At 35.4% G+C, this 19,987-nt stretch overlaps 1 protein-coding gene across 1 annotated transcript in view; it reads right to left on the bottom strand.

Annotated features, from left to right (window-relative positions):
* Positions 1–15,649: 15,649 nt before the first annotated feature.
* LOC137633188 (uncharacterized) overlaps positions 15,650–19,987 on the bottom strand; it is an 88,106-nt gene continuing 83,768 nt past the window's right edge. Inside the window, exon 9 of the mRNA XM_068365344.1 lies at positions 15,650–19,795. Coding sequence (XP_068221445.1) covers positions 17,648–19,795 — 2,148 coding nt within the window. The 3' untranslated portion in view covers positions 15,650–17,647. The remainder of the gene's footprint in view (positions 19,796–19,987) is intronic.

A 19,987-nucleotide genomic window follows, 5' to 3' on the forward strand; every position in this document is an offset into this window, starting at 1 on the left:
TTAAAAAAAATATATATATATACCATGATGTTCATATATGCAGGCTAGATTCCTTCTCTTGATACATTTAATATATTTTGTTTTTGGCTATGAAAATAAAAAACAAAAGAATGTATCTGCATCTTCTTTATCCTCAGAATTAGGAATAAAGATGTCCAGAGAAAATAAAAATCTTGTCAGTAGAATTTCCAAAGAACAACCAGGTAATCTCGAAGAAGTTTCCCTCTTGTTCCTACGGAAATGCAAACTTTGAATCCTTATAGTCGAAGTCGACAATTTCCCTGCAGGGGGCAGGAAGCCCTAAGTTAGTTCCAAACTTAATGGATATGACAAATAACGGTAAGGTCATATATATATAAAGGTCTAGGAGACCATATAAGGAACTCATTCAAAGTAAAGGCACTTATACAAACCCACAGATATAGTACTTTCAAGTTAATTCTCTGGTAAGCTTCCATCAGGACGACAGGGCTGAGCCCAAAAAACCGATTTTGAGCAAAGCGAAAAATCTATTTTTGGGTGAGATAGCCATGTCGTCCTGATGGACCAACCCTTCTTTCAAAAAGAAAAACAAATAACTATGTAATGGAAAGACCCCACCCGAAACTACTCTATCTGCAGCTATTCCTGCTTAAATGCAACAAGGAATAATGCGCCGTAGTAGTACAGGGAGGGGGTCCACCGGGTACCTTAATAACGGCTCCCCTTTGTTCGCCACTCTTCCCCCTCAAAGAATAAAATCTATTCTGGGTAAGATTGCTATGTGTCGTATAAAAAAATACGTCCCCTGATATTATGCAATATCCTTAAAGATATATTAAGGATACTCGCGCCAGGAGTTAGAATTCTGGAGACCTATGGTTAATTCTCTGGGAGTATCACTTTAGCAAACTATCCCTCAGAAAGCTACCTTAAGGAACCTTCCATCAGGACGACATGGCTATCTCACCCAAAAATAGATTTTTCGCTTTGCTCAAAATCCGTTTTATCGCATTTGGGAGATGCTTCGTCCCGATCCGTGGGTGCTAACTGAAGTCGAAGTTTATCGAATTCCTCTAGCCTCTTGTCCCATGTCATAGGAATCAATTCCATGTCAAATTTATCTATCAAATACTGTAAAGGCACAATTTAGAAACAAAAAATTTAAAAGTTTCTGAAATAAAATGTGATAGATGAGGTCTTAAACTTTTCTCTGGGGTTTTACAACAGGTCATTCCAAGTCTCCAAGTATTAGGCAAGGGTTGGATGACAGTTCTAGATGTTTAAAACCTCAACAGGTTTACAGTTCTCGCAAAGTTTTACATGGAAACACGCTTGACAGTTCTGAGGCCCATAAAGAAACCAGATTGAATTTTTCAATAAACCTCTTGAGATGTATATTTTCTCATTCCCATTCTTTTCAATTCAAGGAAATACCTTCCTTTCATTATATAAAAGGTATACCAATTCATGTATTTGCGTTTCAGTCTCAGTTTGGCTCCTCAAATGTTCCCCAATATGATTGCCCCTTATTTCAAAATGGTTAAGGATTCTGGGGCTACAAGTTCTTTAATATTCGATTATTTTTGAGATTCACTAGGAGTGATTTGGGTTAAACTAGTATGGTTGCTCAGGTTACTGGAACAGTTGGGGATCCTGGTCAATTTGAAAAAAAAAGTCTCTTCAGGATCCAACCCAAGATTTTGTTTGAGTGATAATAGCGACAGTTCCTTATTGAGTTTTTCTTCTAGTGTTGAAAATCTTCAAAGAAGTTGGTTGAAGTCTGACGTTTCAAATGTGGATGAGACATCCAGGGATCGTGACTTCCTTGTTTCAAGACTGGTTGAATCTGGATCTTCATGCATTTCCACCACTTGCTATTATTCATCAGGTGATAAACAAGATTAGAATTTTTACAAAATAAAGGATGATGCTGGTACCCCTGTTTTGGCCACATGAAACAGTTCCCAGATCTGTGGCCTTTGTTGTCAGTGTGTCCGTACAGAACCAGTTTCTAAGATTCATCCAAACCTGTACGTGCTACATCTAACATCATGGAAACTATTTACCATATTCTAAAAAACAAAAGGTTTCCGTGGTCTTGTAGGTTGTCTGTCATGTTCCAAAAGACGATGAACTAATAATCTGTATCAAAGGCAGTGGAAAGTTTATTTTGATTGGCGTAAATCTAGAAATGTATCATGGCTAGAGCTAGTTTGGATAACATTGTAAAATTTTTAAGTTTTATTTTTTATGAAAAGAAACTTAACATTTCAGCTAGAAAGGGATATAGAGTCATACTTGATTCTCTAATCAAACATCTAGGATTAGGTGTATTAGTTCCAAGTATTATAGCAGATGTGTAGCTTATAATATTGAAAGATCTTTTGTAGTCGGGGCTATTTTTTTAGAGAACTTAGACATAGTTTTACTACATTTAAATAATCTTTGTAAAATATTTCAAGTGAAGATCTCACAACAAAAACTTTTACTGTTGGCTTCAGCCAATTTGTAAGTGAAGAATCTTCTAAAGTAGGCTTTGGGGAACAATTTTTATTTTTTTGCCTACATTCAGAACTAAAAATTGTTTAAAGACTAAGGTTTTCCCACAATTCTTTCAAATTCCCTCTCAGGAAAAGGTTAGTATGGCATCAGAAAATCCATTTCTTTGTCCGGTAAAAGTCGTTCAGTATTATTTCGACAAAACTACAGGTATTCCTGACCTGTTTAGTGGGATTACAGTTTCAAATCACTCTTATTTCTTGTTAAATGTTTGATAATGGAGGCTCACACAGAGTTTGATCCTGGGCTATTAAAAGATTTGAAGGTCAAGGTTCTTGATATTTGTAGTGCAGCTATAAATTTATTATTTTTGAATTAATCTTTCTTTGGAAAGGGTTTTGGCAGCAGCACAATAGCATAACAAGTTGTAGTTTTAGAATCCTGCTTTGCTTATCAAGATTGCTAGGCTCTAGGTCTTATAGTGGCTGCTGGTTATGTGGTCTAGTAATATTTTTGGGTTTTATTTTTTTCTGGTTGAACAAATTCTAGTTTGAGTTACACGGTGTTTGGGTTTATATAAATAGGTATGTAAGGGATAAGGTAATATATTTAGGAAACAATCTGGAGATCTGCATTTCAAAACTTGATTTGAGACGGTTTGTTACCCGAAAAACTAGACTACTGTACAGTCGAGTCTAAAATGTCTAAAGTAATTTTATTTGAAAACTATAAATGACCTATCTCTCTCCGTCCTTGGCAAATCACCTCCATCAGTGTGTGGTAGTCAGCGATATGAAGATCAGAGGTGGTTTAATAGAAATAATTGAAATTTTAATAAAATTCACTTCTATACTCATCTGATGTTCATATATATGCCTACTCGCCTCTCCACTCACTTGCTGTCAAGAGGATAGGGAATAGTTTTAATTTTGAGAGTATGGTTTGTCCCAGCTTGGTTGTCTCATTACTTTACTGTGCCCAAATCAGTTGGAAGGACAAGAAATGGGAAATATTAGTTTTAGGAGTAAATGTAAATAAAATCGAGTTTCCACAGGGAAGCAATATGAACATTAGGCAAGTATTAAAATAATGTTTACTAGGTCATTTTTTTTTTCAATTCTAAAGAAATAAAAATTTGGAAAAAATTTAATGTTTTTCTAGTTGCAGAGCAGCTTGAAGAGGCAAAATGCAGTTAGGATAAGTAACTTATTATTTTTTAGCACATAGCATTAAGGTATTATAACTTTCAGAGCTCACATTATAAATTTAATGTTAACTTCAAACAAATCAGTCCTTAAATATATTATAACAAAATGTTTCATCTGGTGAAAAGACATTTCGTTCTACTGGCCCTGCCCCTGCATTCACTGTGTTGCTCTCAACATTTGCAACTGCATTTCCATACATTTGTTATTTTTAAAAATCTGTTAATATTTCAACATTTAAAAGTTTACTCATGCTATAGATATGTATGCATCATAAAATTTTCTTTAGTAGTTATCATCAAAATATGAGAATGTAACTTCAGTTATCGTCCAAATATGAAAACTTAACTTAAGTGAGCTGTCTATTATCTACTAGGGAACAGATCATCCTAACCCCATCTGGTATCTAGTTACCCACAAACAATAATACCAACCCAATTTTTAAACATCAATTATTTCAATACTTACATTGAATTCTTGGGCTTTTCATTCTTTATGAAAAGCTTTGACTAAAATACAGAAAATATAAATTTAAAACAAAGATTCCCTTGTAGTAAAACCCTGGTGGAAAGAGGTACTAGTAAATAAAGCAATATTGTAAACAACATTCTCTTGCATCTGCCTCCATCTTTTGTATAAGTACCTGTGTACAATATAATAATGATAGTCATTGTAAGTGTGGAGACAGGCAAGTAATGAAATAATCAATTTGAATTATTTTTTTTTTTTCAATGAAACTTCCTGGAATTCTTATTCTGAATACCACATTGCCCTGGTAGGAGGGACAGTGATACTCATTCCAACTAAACATGTGTCAATTATTAAATTTAAACTACTCTAAATAATTTTTAATATCTAAATGAGGATAAACACTGCTGCCTAAGTATATCAAAATTAGAATAGTCGTACTGGTATCTCAAATAATGATTATCAAATAATATTGAAGTACATTGCTATTCTGCATTTAAAAATTTTCAATTACTTTAGTAGCTACTACTATAATGTTTAGATCTTTTAACTTTTCAAGTCTAGTAAAAATGTTTCAACCAACTGTTTGCAATCATTCACAGTAACATTTCTCATTCAAGTGGGCCCAAATAGAGATAGGCGTAAACACTTGCGGAGCAGTAGACTGTGAAGCACAGGGTTTTAACTTGTACACTATTTCTGAGGACAAAATGGAGGCACTTACTGAATGACGAAGAGATGGATATATTCAGTAGCAGTACAAATCCTTCAGATCCAGGGAATGAATGGGCTTTCTTTTACTGATGGTGGACAGTACTGTGTTTGCTGTCACGAAAATAAACTTGTTCTACGGAGAGGTTTGTGACCATCTCCAGCCACCAGTTGACTTCTTCACTGGGAAGAGTCAAATTTAGAAACCCAGAAAACCATCTCGGATGACTTTGAGTATGTTTTCCTCCATCACTTTCACCTCTGCTGCTATAGCCAGAGCCTTCTGCAATTTTGGAAGAAAGGTCTGGAAAGTCAACATTGTGCAAATGAAGTGGAAGTCGAGAGTTAGTGAAAGGTAGGAGGTATCTGCCTCTAAGGACTTCCCCAATCCACCTCTCTCCTTCATGTTGTCACTTAGTTGCCCATTGGCTTGACAAGTATCTGCCCCACTTGTGGCAGCTAGAGGAGAGGCATGCCAGCTTCAGGATCCCCTTCCTCCTAGTACTACACTTCCTGGACTGGCCAGGCTGGAAGAGGAAAAGGCTGAAATTACACATCAGGCTCATAAGGTCTTGGAAGGCTTCTTTATCACCGACATCAAAGGCATTATGGGGTTTGAAGTTCTCATTGCTGTTGCCTGTGAAGGGCCTCTATCCTTAAAGATAGTTGCATGTGGATAGGGCAGTCAACTCCATTGTCCTCCACACAAAAAAGGGATACTGCGCTGTGTCCTACACTACTCAAGAGATTGCACCTCTTTGTGCCCCACCTGCTTGTTAAAGTGGGAGGTGACAGCATGCCTTCTATTGAGGACACAGTTGGCCCACTGATTTGCTGACTGGTGCCCCCCGGAAGTAACAGCATCTAAAAAGACCAATTATTCTGCGTCTCGGTATTTGACAAATCCTGGATCGTGGCAAAGTAGGCCCTAACTTCATTGATCAGTTATCGACCCAGGAGGATGCTGGATATGGAAGCTGCTTCCGTATTGTAGTGCTGAGAACGAAGTGCTCTTGTGCTGAGTATCTCCACTGGGGTCCCTCAATCACTGCAGACACTGTTGGGTCCATGGAGAGAGGATTACGGGTCTGCGTTCTAGGGCATGAAGAATCAGTGTCGAGAGCGTGCAGGAAGCTGGATCCCCATAATCTGCTGGAGTAATTCTTTGGACTGGTCATCAATTTGCTGAAGCGTAGGTTATTCTTTGGACAGGAAATCTGAGAATTAACTCTATCCAGAGTCTCCCGAGCAAGATTCAACCATAGAAACTCTGGGGGTGAGCTTAGATCCTTGAGAGGAAATAGACATCATCCTTCCCTCAGCAAGAGCCATGGTTGCCTCCCCAAGGTCATTGTATTCACGGAATTAGTACAAGGACTACAATAACCAGTGACTTGAGATCTGACCATAGCAACTCTGGGGTGGGCATATATCCTCAAGAGGTGCTGAAGCACTGATAAATGGATGTCATTCCTCCCTCAGTAAGAGCCACGGCGACCTCACCAAGGTCACTGTACTCGCGAATAAGTACAAGGACTGTGGTAGGCTTAGATCCTCGAGAGGTGCATAAGCGCCAATAAATGATCATCATCCCTCAATGACCAGTCGATTGGTCTTCCTGGACTTCTTCGATGATAACTTCTATTTGTTCTTCCACTAGAAGCAGTAGCTTCTGAAGAATAACAAGGATGAAGCAGAGAAGAAGGAACTTGACATTGGCCTTCTACGGGCTGTGCAAGTCAATGAAGGAAGAATAGCTTAAAGGGGAGTTTTTAAAGCAGCATTACAAGGTCATAAGCCCTTTAGCTCCTCCCTGATTAGTCGGAAAGACATTGTAGAGGTAGAATGGCAACATCTCTCTCGTGAAATACTTCCTCTGACAGAGCACCAATTATGATTATGCCTGGCTAAATTCCTTATGGTCCTGTTGTTGCCGTCTAAGGAATGCTAAATTTCTTAGATTCACATTGTTGTATTAAGGCAAGGGATGACAATAACAGACATGCTGTCCCACAGGAGCAAGTATGATGTTACTGTCATGTTTGCACAGAAAACTGTCATTAATTTACAATTTATCTGGGAAAACCATCGCATATCCTATCTTCCTTTGATATATCCCTAAACTAGAAAACTTGCAAACTGCCAGTGAGGCAGCAGGAAGTGCGTCTGTATAATTGCAGCCAAAATATAAAGTAGGAGCTTTGCCGACGGTCGGATGGGCGGGGCTTTCCCTCCACCTACCAATAACTACAACCACCTCGTTAAAAGTTTAAACGGCGTTCCAGCTTTACTGATATTCTTTATAAAGGACGATGGTTTTATTCATGTAGGAACAAATTATATATTTACAATTTAAGTGTTGACTAATTGCCATCAATATTAGTTATAACCAAGCAGAATTGGTTTAAAGGGTCACCTTTCTACATTTAAATAACTAAAGTCTGCAGTGTGAAAAAGAGCCAAGTTAAAGGCATTCTTAGATTTTTGTTGTTTTTAATTTAAAAGGAGTTTAGTTTTTAACTTGAGAGATTACCTATCAGATTGTGTGGTATAAAGTTGAAGAAAATTATTATTATTGTTCAAAGACAAAAAAATTATCCTAAGAGTTTTATTTTACACCAAGCTTTATAAGAAGAAAATAAAAAAAAAAAAACTACACTAAGAGGGGTGAATGAACTAACCACTAACTGAATGATTGAACTAGCACAGATACACAAGCGTCTCATTTTGGAAAACAATATCTCATAATTTCAGATAAATGTACAAATGGAAACAGCTAGATGGAAGACAAATTACAAAGTCTACCAAAAATTACACTCTTATTTAAATTAGGGCATCTTAGCTTCCAAGTCAGTCTGTGTAAAGAAGTATTTTTGGCACTGGAGGTGGAAGCAATCCGAGATTGGCCATTTCATTTATCTTGCAATATTATGGTTGTTATTCCAACAATACAGTGATACAAGTTTATAGTTCAATCTGTGGCATTTGTACTTTACTTGACAAAAAATTTACGAGCAATGCCGTGTCATAGCAGAAATTTCTTGTATCACCGGAAATAGACAACTAACATCCTTGGTAAAACCTTAACTATGGCCCAAAAAGAAAACTTGATATTAGATTACACTTCTTTTACAAGTGAATCTGATATATTTTAACAATAGGTTTATAGTTGCTTACGAATGGTAAAGGCAAGGGACAGGACAATGTCCTAGAGACTGACTATAACACATGATAGTCAGGACCCCTCTCTATCAAGCTGGTCCAAGGGAGAGCTAGGCAATGCTTGCCAATTCCTCAGCAGGTAGACCTTAGACTCTCCAAAACCTCCCATCTCTTGTTCACAAAGATGGTGAGGTTGCAGATGCTTCTAAAACAGATTTCCTTGTAGGGACGTTTCCAATAGGGTACCACAAGGCAGATTATCTAAAACAAGTACATATAAGGTGGGATCCTGCTACCTTCATAAAGTGTACATTCCAAAGCGCTGACAAGCTTAACTGAAGGCAAGCAGGAATACCTGCTTGTTTCTTGAGAGACATGATGCTCACCAACAATAGAATCCGGTGAGAAGTGTGCTTCTCAAGATCGCAGAGCTCTCCGGTACCTAAAGTTTATTCTCATTTCAAGGGGGGAAAAAAAAAAAAAAAAAAAAGTGTCCATACCGGGAACAAGAGTCGTAGAGTTAAAGCCAATTTTGTCTTTTACCAAGTTGATACACACTTCAGGCCAGTTGGAGAGCATCGAGAACACGTCCGTGCAGCTCGATGGCCAAAATCAGAATGAAGGCTCTGAGCGTTGTCAGATCCAGGCCACCACTGAGTACTTGGTGGTGGTTGCAAGAAACTCTATAATTCTTCGTTAGCAATACCAGCTTTCACCAGAATCTTAGCCCTACTAAAAGACAAAGGTTTGTTTTTGCGTAGGAACAAATGTACAAACTATCCCGTGTCTACTACATGTTTTTAATATTTTTACAGGCACTCTATTGATGGCTTGGTTAAGTATAGAATAGCAAATTCTGGAGACCAAACCTATTCACCATTATGTATTTGCAGACCAAGCAGGGGACCTTCAAGATTTTATTGACAGCTGGCCACTTAAGGGTAAGAAGCCATTAGTCATGGATGATGTTTCATTCTTTCAGGGAAAAAAGGTGTGCTTCACCTAAACTATTGGGTTTCTTCTATTTTTTTTTAAATGCTTCCTAATGATTCCCTTTTTAAAATAATATTTACATAAACTTTCACTGCATTAAAAAAACCAAGATAGGTAAAATAACACTCAAAATGCATAACCACAATACTGCATAGACATTATATAAAAATTTAACTTTTGAATGTACAACCAACACGAGCAAGGGAAAAAAAAAAGTATTTTAGTGCAAGATTAAGTGCTTAATGGATGTTAGAAGAAGCACAGTAAATTCAGGTATTCCTTTCAGATGGTAATTTACTGTAAAACCAATCCTACTGCAATGAAAAAGAAATACACTTTAAATGACTTGATCACATACATAAAATGAGAAAATATTAAGCGCACTTACACATCAGTGCTCCACACGCACGGAACTAAGATATGAAGGATTAAGCAGGGAATTCCCCACTGTCATGTGAGGTCCTTGCTTAACGTTAAGAATTAGTGAGTCAGTTATTTAGATATGAGAGAGATGGTTAATTTGCTTTTAGTATATGTTCAACTAAAAGGTAAATGAAGTTTGTAATTCATATAAACACATTGGCCAGACTTATGACTAACGCAGAACTATATTAAACCTAAACTATTGATATGATTGACCTTAATATTTTCAAGTGTGGTACTTCTTATTTTACTGAAATATTGTTCAGTACACTTAATCTTTGAATGACAGGTGACTGGCATGTAAAAAATATAAAATCATTAGTAAAGACATAACATAATGGTTTTTCCTTTACCTAATCTTTCATGACAGCCATCAAGAAAAGTTTTTGGTTTCATTTACCTGGACTAGTTTTATTGATATTTTCATAATTATAAAATTTTCTTGTTGGGACATATGTAAATGAAAATTAAAGTCAAAATGAAAGCCGACTAACGTAAATTGAAATTAAAGCCAACTTATCAAAGGTTCAAGCCAACATACAGGCCTTAAATGACAAGTTGTTTGAGTACTTATAACACCGTTCAGTGTTATTTCACTAAGTGTTTTGTACTACTGCATGAGTTGGAACACACTAACTCACCACTCCAAATCACTAAACTGAATCCCCTGACATTTCTTATCTCTATAATCAGAGTAAAAAGAAAAAAAAGAAGGTTGTAGCATGTAGTTAACTCATACATACATACATATACCAAGGCACTTCCCCCAATTTTGGGGGGTAGCCGACATCAACAAATGAAACAAAACAAAAAGGGGACCTCTACTCTCTACGTTCCTCCAGCCTAACAAGGGACTCAACCGAGTTCAGCTGGTACTGCTAGGGTGCCACAGCCCACCCTCCCACATTATCCACCACAGATGAAGCTTCATAATGCTGAATCCCCTACTGCTGCTACCTCCGTGGTCATCTAAGGCATCGGAGGCAGCAGCAGGGCCTACCGGAATTGCGTCACAGTTAACTCATAACTTCATTAAACCCAGAGAAATTAATTGTAACATCAACTTGTTATTCTAGAAAGAAATCAACTGGGCATGAGCACAAATTTATTACAGAACACTGTACTGGCTATAACTTTTGCAAACCTTTCTTGAGATTCATTCAATTAATACTAAAACTATTTGCTGAAAACTATACAAACTGATTTCAGAATTAATAATAATTTCAAGCTAAGACAGCCGTACGAGTAACATGGTCTATGGATGGACAAGAATTCCTTACTCGAGTATATTATTTGTTTAGCCCACTTTGTTTCCAAATACTTAACTACAGATTGCGATACTTGTACGTCTAGTATTATTTTTATAATCTACCCTCTTTTACAATCCCTGAAAAAACTTTATCTCATAATCGTATTTTTCCACTAACAGTTATTATTTCACCTAAACCCCAATAACGAGGTCATTTGGACATCGATAATTTACATCGAGAAATAAAGTTAAGGCTTTAAAATATCAAAACCAAAAAACAACACACATGGAAAGAAAATGAGAAGTGCTTTTATGAGGATGCTGATAGAATAAAATCATGAGCAAAGTAAAATACTAAATCTAAGACTGTGAAGATGGTTTCACTGAATCATTGAATTTCCCAAAAATATGCACACAGTACTAGGATCCTTTGTAAACGGTAATGGAATTTTTCTCTTTAAATTTATTTTTCAATCATTTATATCTAAGAATCTACTATGGACTTGAATGTGTTTATGCTATACAAAGGGCTATACGGTTAATTCAAATAACAAAAAAATGGTACTGAAGTTTGTCTAATATAAAGCCTGTATGTGTTAACAACCTCCGAATAAAACTGCAGATTTGACAAATAAACATTAAAGTCATAAATTTAATGGTAGCTGTCCTATTAACTTTTTATCAAATAAAGTAATGAAAAAATCTTGTTTGGCTATTTATTCAGAAAACTATTCTTGAGACATTATTAAAATATGGCTTTACTGTCGGCAGTGTTTCCATGTAGCCTCCTGTAAGGATTCATCTGTATTACTTACAAGATTTCCTTTGTAACAATGTCGTCTGATTTTAACTTTACATATTCATCTTTCCATTTAGTGCCAAATTAAAAAACTACTTGATCCTGTTCCAGTTTATGAATATCATATGAAATCCTTTAAGGCCAAGCCTATATATATATATATATATATATATATATATATATATATATATATATATATATATATATATATATATATATATATATATATATATATATATATATATATATATATATTAATGAAACAGGCTAGTCAGCATATTTAACCTTCTTATTTACTTAACTAAAGGAGAGATAATTATAAAGTGAATCAATCTATTTTTTACGACAGCATCCATTACAAATGAAATAATTTCTGAAAATTTAAACCATCTTTTTAAGTTATTATAAAAAGGTCCTCTCTATGAATACATTCACATGTCAATAATGAGATAAGTAATGAAAGGAACAAAAGTTTCTGCAAAACCACTAAATAAGGGAAATACTAACAAATATAAAGTTTTGATCATTAATGCACAAGATAAACATAGTAAAACAGAGCAAGTAAAAACATGAAGTTGTTATAAAATTTCAAACAGACTAATATAAATCTTTGCAATACAATTTCAAAGGAATCCTTCAGTAGAAGTCTTGCCAATATCACCAATAATTACCACAAAATACATATTTTAGTAGATACAGTAATTACCGTATCTGGTTCAAGCTTGCAAGGACAGGAGAAACTAAAAGGACAGACAAAACTAATTCAAAAGATCTTTGACATCCATTCACTTGGTATAAAAAAACCATACCTCTATCAGCGTAGATGGGATGCTCATGTACAACGAGCAACGTTTCTTTGTTTAAATTGGAAAAAAGCATATTCATAGTGAAATTCTAATTGGGACCAATTTTGCAAGTGGAAAAAATAGATAATTCCATTAGAGTGCAACATAAATACAACGGTGGGTGTTTTATGCACTAAAGTTCTTTACATGCCAGAACCTTCAGACACATCGCAACATTAATCATCTTAGAAGCACAAATCAGACATCTGAAAATAGATCCATGCCAGTTAATGGTATTCTGATCTCAACTAGTGTTCTGTTCAAGAGACTTCATGCGCAATACATGGCCAACGGACAAAATATGCAGGGCAAAGACCAACCTTCAGCAGGTTGAACCACTGAATATTTGATGGACAGGGAAAAATTTCCAATCAAACCAATGATTAAGAAAGCATACTACCTACACCATATATTAAAATTAATTTATATGGTTTAGGATGAACAGCAAAGCAGGCAGACAGTAATTGCATAGAAATGGGGTACCAGTAAAATTTATTTGAAACCCTGTTCGGTATGAAGAGCAGAAAAAAGCAATTCAACAAATCTCAAAATATTGTAATGCATCTTTTGAGAGACTTCATTACCATTGATACCTCACTTTGAGTCATACCAAGAACACAACTTGACAAAGGCTTACAAGTTTTGAATTGTCTAAAAATTGAACTCTAATATTCTCTCCCTTAAAATAGTGGGAATTCCTTTTGTAATGGTACCTTGCATAAAATTTTACGGCTAACTTTTTATCATTACCTGTCAAAAGAACCAAGTCTCTTCGTTAAGTCTGAAGAACAATATTTATCTTTCACAACTGCCTAAAATGTTTACACTAAACCCATAATACGAATTATTCCTGCTCGCTTTTGCATTTAATGTCATAAATTTTCACTGATTAATCTTAAAAAATAACTTTTTCCGATGTTTTAAGTACGATTATCCTTTCCAGCCTGTAAACATCACATCTTTGTATCTGCTATCCGATCATAAATATCATTTATCCTGAGTCATACCTTTTCAGAATCTATATCTTTAGAGCCCATATCTGAAAAATATGTATCACAAGCCTATAATTATGACAACTTATCTACAAGGTACTTTTGTTCTAGAATTCCAGCAATGATCTTTACCTTTAACATGGTAAAAGAAAACTATGTTATGCTGCTTTCAAGATCTACCACTCTACCATAAAAGTGTTCCTCCATCTTTTCACTAACTGTATGTATACCAACTGGACATCAAAATTCCATAACTCCATTAGAACTTTATAAGCATGAGCATCTCGGAGATATCCTACACTTGATATGCAGCATTGCATTCAACCCCACATACATCCACATAACCACAGTCCTTCTCTCTACAATAGACATAGTGACAACTATATACTAAATATTTCAAATACTAGTTAGTTTCCATGAAATCCTTCTCTTGAGAGAAGGATTTGTTCCTAAATTAAGAGAACATTAGAGGAAGGAGCTTGAAAAAGCTGAACAACCAGGTGTGGAACCAAAGGGAAAGTGTGTAAAGTAGCATGCCGAACACACAGCAGCTGGGGATGGAAGGTTACATTTGTATTGTTTACAGTGTCCCATGCAAAGCACAATGCAAGCAATAGACCCCACTGCATGGCATATACAGTAATCTATACTATACAGTATTTCCATGTTTTTGAGAAGTTTCGTCTTAGCGAACCTGTAATTGAGATCCAGTTCTCAAAGAGTATTTACTACATTAAAAAAAAATTCATAGAAATAACAAAACTAATTCTAAAGGAAAAACAGTCATTATAAAATTTGTGTGCAATCCTGGAATCAAACCTCTTATATAGTTCAGACTATAACAAAATTAATATTATTAGATTATCTATCTAATAATAAATAATTGATGTATGCAAGACTAAAATGAAGGAAGCCATGTCCTACGTAATTGGCAAAATCATAGGACGCATGTCACAAACCGCATTAAACGATGGGCAAGACTTACGCCTAAAACTCCCATAACAGCAAGATGATAACATTTGGGACACACTAAAGTATCCTTGGCAAAAAAGATTATTTTCACAATTAAATAGTTTAACAAGACTGTCGAGTTAAACAAATAAACTTTAATGGAAAACAAATTATAGTTTATAGTTATACCTTAAAAAAAACTTGGAAATTAATCAGCTGAAAAGGAAGGAGATTCAGATAAAAAATTTTACAATTATTTTTGTTTCTGGGGAGTACTAGTGATGAGATAAAGCTGAAAAAGTCAATCATATTTTGCTCTCATTATATTGCAGGCTGTGCAATCAAGAATATTACTGTACAGTCATTTCACTAAATATAAAAATGTAGTACAACTAATACCTTATACAGGAGAAGAGGAAAATAGCTTCTTTCCAATATGCTTGGAAATGAATATAATCATCCTTGTATGGGTTTGAAATACTTCAATTTATTATCAACACACTCATAATAGGCATAGGGGAAAAAGAAAAAAATTTACATGGTACTTTGCCCCCCTATTATTCACTTCTGACCTGTGATATCATTTTATCAATGAAAGAGCTGCTTCATTTCCCACTAGAGCTACGAAACACAAAAACAGAGATGGCCTTGTGCTCGCAAAACTTTCCTGCTATAGAGGAAGAAAAATTATCCAAAATATAAAACTTAAAAGTTTTTAAAACTTTCGATGTCAAATATACATTGAAAAGTATTTATACAAAGAAGAAGAGTGAAAATCACTCAACTGCAGTCATAAATAATCAGCTTCAACCATGATGGAATTTTACAAATTATGCAATCACTCCCTCTAGAGAAGAGAAAAATATATTAGCCAAGTTCCACAAGATAACAATCCCCAAAGTGAGCATATTTCCTGAATAATAACTGTAAATTTCCAGCTGATACTGTAGCAATTTAAAGAAATATTTGTCGTTTAATAGGTAATAATAGTGACTCATACCTACTTTCAAATTTCTAAGCAGCAAACTAAAAAAATATGCTATGTAAGTTGATGATAGAAAATTTATTATAATTTTCAACTATGCATTTCTACTACAGCATTTCAAATAAACTCAAAAATATATGAAATCCTTAGCAAATTATATACTATTGCACTGACTTCCAAACCAACTATTGCTACAGATTTCTTTATAATCGTTCAAATAAGATAAATGGCTTCATGAAAAAAGAAATCCTAAACATAAGGAGCTGATTCACTCGTCAATTACTACTCCAAGCCATCTCTTCAACTGTTTTACTGCATTTTCATACACAGCACTGTACATTACAAATTATGTAAGGAATATCAGAACTCTCAAGAATCACCATAATTCATGTGCTTAACAAAATCTTTATATGTCTATGAGCTATTCACAAAATCTTTCATGATACACAGCGTGAAGCTTCAAGGGAGAAATGCTAAATACTGCTGCACAGTAATTCTATATTAACAAATTCTACTGGATTACACCATTAATGTTCTGCAAACAATGTCAGAATGCTCAACATAATTGTGAAGTGAAACAATGCTATTTCAACATTGATATAAATTTTTAAAATTTAATCAAAACTGACTCCAAATTCGGGCATTGTAATCTTATCAATAGAACCTCCAAATACACTATGACGTTTAATTCAAATTCATAATTTGAAATCACATTTTTCCCTTTCTGGTTTCAAAAAATTTTGAGTTAAGAACCAGCATTTCCTCCAAATACAAATCTGTCTTAACTTTCTCTGATTAAAAGATAAATTCAAGAAAAATTTCCTTAAACCTTTTACCCCAAAAGGACGTACTGGTACGTTTCACAAAACTCATCCCTTTACCCCCATGGATGTACCGGTACATCCTTGCAAAAAACTGCTATTTAAATTTTTTTTTGCAAATTTTTTATAATCTTTTGAGAAACCAGGCATTTTCCAAGAGAATGAGACCAACCTGACCTCTCTATGATGAAAATTAAGGCTGTTAGAGCAATTTAAAAAATATATACTGCAAAATGTGCTTGAAAAAAATAACCCATGGGGGTTAAGGGTTGGAAATTTCCAAATAGCCTGGGGGTAAAAGAGTTAACATAGTGTGAACAAGATCCCCTCCATCTCCAAAAAGGATTAGAAGCTTTTTTCAAAAGGAACATAAATTATTCTAGCTTTCAATAAGTTACTTGTTTGTACGTTAATGCAATCCTCGGAGGAAGAAAGTTTTTAGATATTTATAGAAGTAAACAATTTAGCCAAAATAAACTGCTTGTTAGCAGACATGTAAACATAAAACAAAATGGTATTCACAAAGAAATGAGGCAGTAAAACTACCATTACTCAAACATATGACATAACAAGCTTCCAATACTTCTTTTCACATGTAACAACAGTAATCATTGTTTTTGATTACTTATATAGTTTTCATAATTCCCAAATGAATCAATTTATTTAAGCAAAAATTAATAAATTAAATTGAGAATTACATCTTGAGATTTAATCTCATTTTGCCAGTTTAAATGACAGGACAGACATTGGGAATTTGTTACACATCCACTATTATCAATGAATAGTAACTTCTTTAAAGAAGTTATTTTATATTTAAATCCTTTTTAAAATTAATTATTAAGAACATCTTGAAAGAATTTATTTAATTTTATCCTTCATTATTAATAGTAACTGCTTAATTATTTCATATCCTCTGTACTACCAATATGCCCAGAATGGAGACATTCTAAAAAGCAAAAAAATTTACCAAATCTGTTCACATCTTTATACAGCAATAGATTTCAACACAAGTAATAAAAGCAAACTTTTAAAAAACACTGCTCTTATTGTACTTTAAACATCAAGACCATTAAACTACTTATCAGATGCAATTTACATTAGTCCCCTCCAAAGTAATAAGGCATTCAAAAATCAAAAACAATGCAAAACATTTCCAAAAAATATCCAAAAATGGATGCCTTACTGATACAAATCTATTTGTACAACTGAAAACCTCATTTAGCTAAAAGTCATGCTATTAACACATACTAAGGTTATTATTGAATCAAAAAATATATCCATCTCTAATAGCATAATGCCATGTCCACAGGACACAATTTTCGTAAATCTTGTATGGAAGCATTTCGGGGATAAACCTTCCAATTAATTAAATTGTTATATCCATAACTATGAATATTTGTACGTCCTATTTCAAACAAATTCAACTATAATTCATGAGCTTCGGGAAATGTTTTCTATGATTCTAATTGTTAGACAGTAACAAATTTCAAAATACTGTTTTACCAATTTCTTTGAGAACTACAGTGCAGCACTATGTCTTTTATTGTACAACGAATAAACTCTTAGAACCAATTTTCGGCTCCATACCAGTTTCTACCTCCTCTATTGGGGTTTGGGCCACGGAATCCTCTGCCTGAAGGGCTGTAAGGAGGAGCTCCACGATGTCCCCTACCCCTTCCTCGAGGAGAGTTAAACACAGGACCACCGAATCCCCAACCACCCCTAGGATTGTGTGGAGAATTGAATCTCTCCCCCCTACCCATTCCTCCAAATGGAGGCATTCCTCGACCACGATTCATAAAACGTGGGTTAGGTCCCCCTCTTGGGCCTCTGGTTTTTTGCTGATTAAATTCCCTATCTAAATTTTTCATAACATCTATCACATCAATCATATTACCCTCTGTAACGTTACGGGGAGCATTAAAATCTTTTTCTATATTTCCTCTGGAACCATTTTTGGCTATTAGAGTGGGGATATGCTCCTCATTTTTGTTACTACTACCACCACCACCACTTTGACTTTTCTCCTCTAACGACATAGAAGTGTCATTATTTGCACTATTTGTTGGTCCATTATTTGTTTCATCACTATTTTGATTCAACATTTCTGAAGATTTATCAGGATCTTCATTTTCATCTGATTCACTCCTTTCATCACAATCATCTTTAAACTGTGAATTATCATTTTCAGGATTAGTAAGAACCTTAACATTACTGCTAACCCCTAAACAACTATTAGAACCAACGACATTCTGATTTGCACTATTCAGAGACGAAGCTCTACGCATTTGTGATAATATGCTTTCCACCTCTTTTGCATTTATGGACATAACTCTTTCAGCAACATCCACATCTTCACTTGGACTTATATTTCCAGAGTTTCCAACAATAGATGTAATAGGTTTTACATCCTTTTCGTCAGTTTTTGATGGAATTGAGTTTACTCTCTCAACTTGAAGTCTATCACTTACCTTCATCTTTGGGCCACCTCCGGGTAAATCTTCATCACTATGTACATTCCTTCGTTCATCTTCTAGGTTCTTTTTTGTGTCAGCCTTGTTCCTATCCCCATCCAACTTCCTTTTTCGACTTTCCCCACCCCTGTTATTTCCATCTTCCTTCCCTGATCCATCACTGATGTCCATATTATCTTCTGACTCTGAATTACTTATATCCATATCTGAACCAGATTCTGTCCTACCCTGCTTTAAGCCTGGCTTTTTAATTCTGAGATCTTGATCCATTTCTGAAGAGAACAGTGATTTAATAGAAGGTACTGGGGCTTGTGCAGGCTTGGGCTCCTCTGAAAGACTTCGGTAATTATAGCAACGATAGTCACTGTCAACGGTATTTGGCTGAATACTGACCAAGTTGGTTCTATGATCCTCAGATGCAATCTCCCTCAAGTTACTTCTGGGGCCACAAAAACTGGGAGGTAATGGAGGAGGGGCTAGTGATCCAACAAACCCTTTCTCATAAGGTGGTGGTGACGATGGAGTGTCTGAATTTAAGGCTTCCAATTCTTCATTTCCAGGAGGTTCACCCCAGTTACGATCATCAGACTCATCATCATAATCAGACCAACTCGGACCAAAACTTCTACCACCTGTATCATAATCTGCTCCAGTTGAGGAAATTTCATTTTCTGCTAGCTCAGGAGGTGGTGGAGGTGGGGGTGGGGGTGGGATCCAAGTTGGAGCTGTCCCTGTATCAAAAGGTGGAAATGGAAGGGATTCAGTAACAGTGCCACCACTAGAAGTGGTAACAGGGGGTGGTGGTGGTGGTGGGGGAGGTGGAAGAGGTGGACAGTAAGAAGGTTTATTGGTGCTCTCTGGAGTATAAGGGGGAGGTTGATAAAGTGGTTTAGTAGGAGTATAAGGAGTTTGAGAGCCAGACCCTGAGGGAGTATAAGGAGTTTGAGAGCCTGACCCTGAGGGAGTATAAGGAGTTTGAGAGCCTGACCCTGAGGGAGTCGAAGAAAAGGGTGTTGGGGACTCTGTAGCTGGAGGATTTGAAGGTGGCAAGGGTATTGAGAGACTTGGAGGTGGACGGCTCAGATCAGGCATAGGAGGCTGCACAACTGGTGTCGTTGGAGCTTTCACAGGCTCAAATGGACTTGGAGATGTAACACTACTACCACTGTTCAGAGATTTACTGAATACTTTACCAAATGTATCTAACAGTTCTGCTGCACTCATTGGCTTCAAATCCTGAAAATGAAGGAAAGAGAGGATGAATTAAAAATCAAAATAATTCCTGAAGTTAATTAATTTCTGAATAAAAAGTAAACTCAGAAAATAAAATCTTCCCGAGTAGGCTATAATCTAATAAGACAAATACAAAGCAAACCCTAATTACCTTATGAAAATTGACTACATTCACTTATACCTTTTCACATCATC

Source organism: Palaemon carinicauda, chromosome 42 (genome assembly GCF_036898095.1).
Source record: "Palaemon carinicauda isolate YSFRI2023 chromosome 42, ASM3689809v2, whole genome shotgun sequence".
NCBI lineage: Eukaryota > Metazoa > Arthropoda > Malacostraca > Decapoda > Palaemonidae > Palaemon > Palaemon carinicauda.